Source organism: Macadamia integrifolia, unplaced genomic scaffold (assembly GCF_013358625.1).
Source record: "Macadamia integrifolia cultivar HAES 741 unplaced genomic scaffold, SCU_Mint_v3 scaffold429, whole genome shotgun sequence".
Lineage (NCBI taxonomy): Eukaryota > Viridiplantae > Streptophyta > Magnoliopsida > Proteales > Proteaceae > Macadamia > Macadamia integrifolia.
Genome location: NW_024870326.1, coordinates 194,315 through 200,749, shown reverse-complemented (window position 1 = coordinate 200,749; position 6,435 = coordinate 194,315). Strand labels below are relative to the sequence as shown.

Below are 6,435 nucleotides of genomic sequence, written 5' to 3'. Positions count from 1 at the left end.
GATGACAAAATTGGGTATCTATAGCAACGTAGGTGACATTCCTTACCCTATACGTTGGACCTTTGCAATACAAGCTCATTACAGGATGGAGTTAGCCGATCCCGGTTAGAGCCTCGGTCCCGCAGCTAACCCCTAAATGGTAACTCTATATAATATATATCCACCAGGCATACAGTATGCCATATCCTGTCCACAACCATATCTGATACCATATATCTCACCATAAAAGTCCACTGTTGATCAGGCAGCCACATATGTCGGGATTGGTCCATACCTAACCGCTACAAACAAGGGGTGTAGCACTTAGGATTGTGATACCTAGCCCAGCATTCTATATGATGCACAACTAATCACCCAAATCACATATGCAAACATGGGCACATGCACGTGTCCCATCTTACCTGTCTTACCATTCACATCTCCATATCATCAATTCCATCTTAATAAAAATCATTAAAATAAAAGAATATGCACATACACAAACAATATATGCATGATTAACAATTAAGAAACACATTAAAAGAAAGGAGGTTAGGGAGGCACCCACTCACCCTAAAAATATAAAATAATCAACTCCCCTTCTGGTACTAAATAATCTCACACACAGCTATTAGGATCTCCTAAAATCATAAACTGATACACACATATATTAAAATTAATTTAAATCTATTCCCTAGTAGGGTCATCTATTATCTCCCCTATAGGCCCTACAGGTCCCTTTAAAACCCAAAAAGTCTATGACAAAAACTAAGGGCAAACTGGTCTCTGCCACCCTGATGTCTCCCATTGGTTGCCCTTTTTTCTGCAGAAATTTGATTCTGCCAATTCTCTGCAGAATTTCACCTTTGCTTTTGGCCTAAGCTTCTCTGTTTAAGGTCTTCACTCCCATAACAGCAGTATAGTACTTTGATTCATACTAGTTACTAGTCTATTCATAATTCCCATTTTAATTTATTAATCATACATATGAAATCCAGCAGAAATTTCTGATTTTTCCTCAAATTGAACCACATGCTTACACGAGATCATGAATTAAGGTGGGAATTCAAAATCCAACTTCTAATCTGATGATCAAACCTCAGATTAGGTATGCATGCATTTAATCCACCTTCAATTTCACCTTTCATGTGAATCTTAAACCTTAAAACAGTAAAATTAAAATGGGTTTTCACCTCCTTCACATGAAATTTTCTCTTTTAAGAACTTTTAGTGAGAATCCTCACTTTTTAGTCCCAATCGGCCATGAGCATGCAACCCATCTCTGAAAATTTAAGTTCCTTTCAATTAATTCCATCCAAAATAGTAAATTGAACTCCCTAAGAGTACATGCTTGCTGAAATTTCCAAACTTTCACCCTTTCCTTTTGTTTCAGCCAAATCGGCCCAAACCCATTTCCAATTTCTGAGATTTTTTTCTCATTTTTCAAGTTCATATAGTTGAGATTTCCTTACCTATTTGTTGGATCTTCTAACAGCAGTCTTAGGAGGTGGATCTCTCTCTTGATCTCCTTCTCTTCCCTTCTCTTCTTCTCTTCTCTTCTTTTTCTTCTTCTTTCTCTTCTCCTTCTCTTGCTGTCCAAGTGAGAAAATGAGGCTAATATGGTCAGTGGTGGCCTTTTTATAGCGCCACATCATTAGTGAAATGTTCCACTCACTTATGTACCATATATATATATATATATGTATAGCTATATTACTTGTATTAACTTACTATATACTTAACTTTAAATCATATAATTCTTATTATAAGTTATAATTTAACTTATTTTATCGTAACAGACTCATAAAACTAGGTCCACGTGTCAAATTACAAAAGTGGGACCCACAATAGTCAAAAATGACCATTCTGTCCACCTGACAGGCCTGCCTATCCTGTCCAGGGCTTTCTAGCTAGTTGAGCTAGGTTTGTTCCCCCTTGAGTCTGTTTAAACCTTTATCATTACCAACCCTTATTAAAGGTTAATGTCTACCTATTGGCTCACTTTTCCTATTGATTCTTCCAACATTATTGGCAGAAGGCACAGGTACATATTAGGTCATTCTTCCCTTCTTGGCATTCTACTGCTGTCAGCCATGCAAGTGTTGGTCTCTCCAACCTGTTACTATTGCCTGTTCACAATTTAAAGTAAGAGGTGAGATTTGGGGTATTACAATTTTCCCCTCCTTATAAAAATTCCATCGTCGAAATTTGCAAAAGTTACCTAGTAAACCAAACAGTTCTGGGTACTTCTCCTTCACTTCATCTTCTCTCTCCTAAGATGCTTCTTGCTCCGGATGGTTCTTCCACTTGATCTTCAAATATGGAATGGTTCGACTCCGAAGTTGGTATTCTTTTCTATCAAAGATTCCTTTAGGTTGCTCTTTATAACTCAAATCATCATCCAACTCCATAGGTTCCATATCATGCAATATATGTGAAGGATCTGGAATGTAATTCTTTAGCATAGAGACATAAAATAGATTATGAAATCTGTATAGCCTTGGAGGTAATGCCAATCTATAGGCTATCTTACCAATCCGATCCAGTATTTCAAACGGTCCTATATACCTTGAACTTAATTTACCTCTTTTTCCAAATCTCTTGATGCCTTTCATTGGTGAAATTTTTAGAAACACTTTTTCACCCACTTCAAACTCTAAAGGCTTCCTTCTGTTTTCTGCATAACTTTTCTGCCTGGATTGAGCTGCCTTGATTCTTTCCTTGATCATATCTATCTTCTCACAGGTAGTCTGCACCAACTCAGGTCCCAAAATTCTTCTTTCTCATACTTCATCCCAATACAATGGGGTTCTACACTTCTTCCCATAAAGAGCTTCAAATGGTGCCATACCACTTGATTGGTAACTGTTATTATATGCAAATTCAACTAAAGATATATGTTCATCCCAACTATAGCTCATATATATAGCATAGGCCTCAACATATCTTCTAATGTTGAATTGGTCTTTCTGTCTGTCCATCTGTCTGAGGATGAAATGTTGTGCTAAATTTCAGTTTAGTTCCCATTGCCTTCTGTATACATTCCCAAAACTTAGAAGTGAAACAGGAATCATGGTCAGAAACAATGTTGACAGATACACCATGATACCTTATCAATATACAACTGCGCCAACTTCTCCATAGAGTAAGATGTCTTCATAGGTATAAATTGTGCTACTTTGGTCAATCTATCAACAATCACCCATATAGTGTCATTCCCTCTTTTGGTTCTGGGTAATCTTGTCACAAAATCCATAGTGACATGTTCCCATTTCCATTGGTACTAGGAGAGGTTGTAATAGCCCATGTGGCCTCTACCTCAATGCTTTCACCAATTGACAATTAATGCATTTTACCACATGTTCTACTACATCAGTCTTCATACCATGCCACCAGTATGTTTTCTTCATATCTCTATACATTTTTGTACTTCTAGGATGTATAGAGTAAGGGGTGTTGTGTGCTTCATTCAAATCAACTCTATCAATTTCTCTTCCCTTGGAACACACAATCTATCATTGAACCACAAAGTTCCATCTTTCACTGTGAACCTCAAATCCTTCTATCTTCCATCATTGATAGCATTTATGGTTTTCTTCAACACCTCATCTTTAGATTGGGCTTCTTTAATCTGTTATAAAGAAGGTTTAATAATAAGTGTGGCAAGTGTTATATCTTCAGATATCTCCACTCCCACAATTACTTCTAAACCAAATTCTCTTGCTTCCTCAATCAACATAGGATTTGCAATAGGTGCAGTTAATGTAGTAACTTTGTGTTTTCTACTGAGAGCATCTGCTACCACATTAGCTTTCCCTGGATGGTAATGGATATTGCAGTCATAGTCCTTCAATAATTCCATCCATCTCCTTTGCCACATATTTAGTTCTTTCTGAGTGAAAAGATAATTAAGGTTCTTGTGATCACTATAAATTTCACACTTTTCGCCATACAAAAAGTGATGCCAAATCTTCAATGCGAAGATGACTAATGCCAATTCCAGGTCATGAGTAGGGTAATTCTTCTCATAATCCCTCAATTACCGAGAAGTATAAGCAATTACCATTCCATTTTGCATCAACACACATCCTAAAACTTGTTTGGATGCATCATTATATACTACCAAACCTGATGTACCATCTGGTATAGCAAGGACTGGAGCTATCACCAGTCGGTTCTTTAATTCCTGGAAACCGCTTTCACATTCTTCAGTCCATATCAAATTTGACTCCCTTTCTAGTCAACCGAGTCATAGGAGCATATATCCGAGCAAAATTCTCCATAAATATCATGTAATAGTCTGCTAAACCTAAAAAACTCCAAATCTCACTAATAGTCTTTGGAGACTCCCAGTCTAATACTGCTTTCACTTTTCCAAGATCAACTTCAATACCTCTAGTAGATACAATATGCCCCAAGAAATTGACTTGTGAAAAAAAAAATTCACATTTGCTAAACTTAGCATACAATTGTTTCTCTCTATCTCTGTAATACTGACCACAAGTGAATTGTATGATCCTCTCTACTCTTGGAATAGATCAATATATCACCTATAAAAACTATCACGTGTTGATTTAGCATATCATAAAAAACTCTATTCATCAACCCCATAAAAGCTATTGGTGCATTGGTCAATCCAAATGGCATAACCACAAATTCATAATGATCATATCTTGTCTTGAATGCTGTCTTCTAGATATCACTTTCCTTAATCTTCAACTGGTGATACCCTGACCTCAAATCAATCTTGGAGAACGTACTGGCTCCTTGTAATTGATCAAATAAATCATCACTGTGGGGAAGTGGATACCGGTTCTTAATTGTCAACTTGTTCAATTCCTGGTAATCAATACACATCCGTAAACTCCCATCCTTCTTCAAAAACAAGACTAGAGCCCCCCATACACTGGGTCTAATAAAACCCTTCTTCACCAAATCCTACAACTATTCCTTCAACTCCTTTAATTCAGTAGGAACCATCCTATAGGGTGCCTTTGACACTGGTGCTGCCCCAGGTATCAAGTCAATACAAAATTCAGTCACCCTATCTAGGGGCACACTACATAAATCCTCTGGAAATACATATGGAAATTCTTTTACTACTTCCAGATCTTCTAATGTTGCAATCTCCCTTATAGTATCTTGGACAAATGTAACGTGCGCTTCACATCCTTCCTCTAATAATTTATGTACTTGGATAGCAGAAATTAATACCTTCCTAGTTTCCTTCCATTGTCCTTGAAATATAAACTCATCTCGATTTCTGGGTCTAAACAGTATTTTTATTTCAGCACAGAGCACACAAACTCAATATGCAGATAGCCAATCCATACCTAGGATAACATCAAGATCCTTCATATCTATACAAATCAGATGAGCTATTATATCTCACCCACATATCCGAATAATACAAAGCTCATACACATCCTCTAAGTCTATAATAAACCCTGTAGGTGTATTGATCATCAACTGATAAGCTAACTTTTTAGATTTCACACCCAGTCTTGAAGCAAAATTAGAAGATACAAATGAATGAGATGCACAAAAATCAAATAATATATGTGCTGGCATACTAGAAACAATCACTGTACCTATCACTACTCCAGGTCCAACCTCGGCTTCCTTAGCTGTTAGTGCATAGACTTTCCCTGATGCCTATGACTTCTTGGTGGGTGCAGAAGAAGAAGCCACACTATGTTCACTTGGTTTCCTCTAAGGACAAAATCTTGCATAGTGCCTTGGCTGTTGGTACACATAACATCTCACAGTAATAGGCTGACGAGTAGAAATTGCTGGCAGAGATTGTGCTGACTGTGATTGTGTAGAAGCTCGACTAACCTCTTTCTGTATGGGTATTATAGTAGAAGAAGAAGCTTCTCTTCCAAACCTTCCAAACTATCTTCTTGTATTACTTGTTCTTGCTTTTCTTGCCACCTAAATCTGATAGCCTTCCCTCTGCTTATCTTCAATAGATTTAGCAATCTAAACCACATCAGCATAGTTCTGGAGCCGATGTGCTACTAACATAGCTCCAATACCCTTCTCAAATTTCTTTACCTTTGCACTTTCATTCTTCATATGTTCTGGGGCAAAATAATATAAATCCTCAAATTGTTGTTGATACTCCAACACTGACTTAGGTCCTTGAACCAAAGCCATAAATTCTGACTCATTCCTGTCTCTCACACTGATAGGGAAATAGTTCCCATAAAATGCCTCTACAAACTGATCCCAAGTGGGATGTGGATGTGTGGCTAACAGTATGGGTCTGGTATCCTTCCACCAAGAATGAGCTTCATTCTGCAGTTGATAGGTAGCACACATAATCTTTAGCTCATCACTGCAACCTAACACTGCCACTGCCTTTTTAACTCCTTCCACCCATTTTGATGGTGCTAATGGGTCAGAACTCACACAACTGAAGTATGGATGCCTATATTTCTGGAATTTCTCCAT

The 6,435-nt window shown here is 37.4% G+C and overlaps 1 protein-coding gene across 1 annotated transcript; it reads right to left on the bottom strand.

The window, feature by feature from the left end:
* Window positions 1-5,961: 5,961 nt before the first annotated feature.
* On the bottom strand, window positions 5,962-6,435 carry LOC122068581. The gene has a single exon (XM_042632441.1). It carries the CDS (start codon window positions 6,433-6,435, stop codon window positions 5,962-5,964), a length of 474 nt encoding a protein of 157 aa, XP_042488375.1.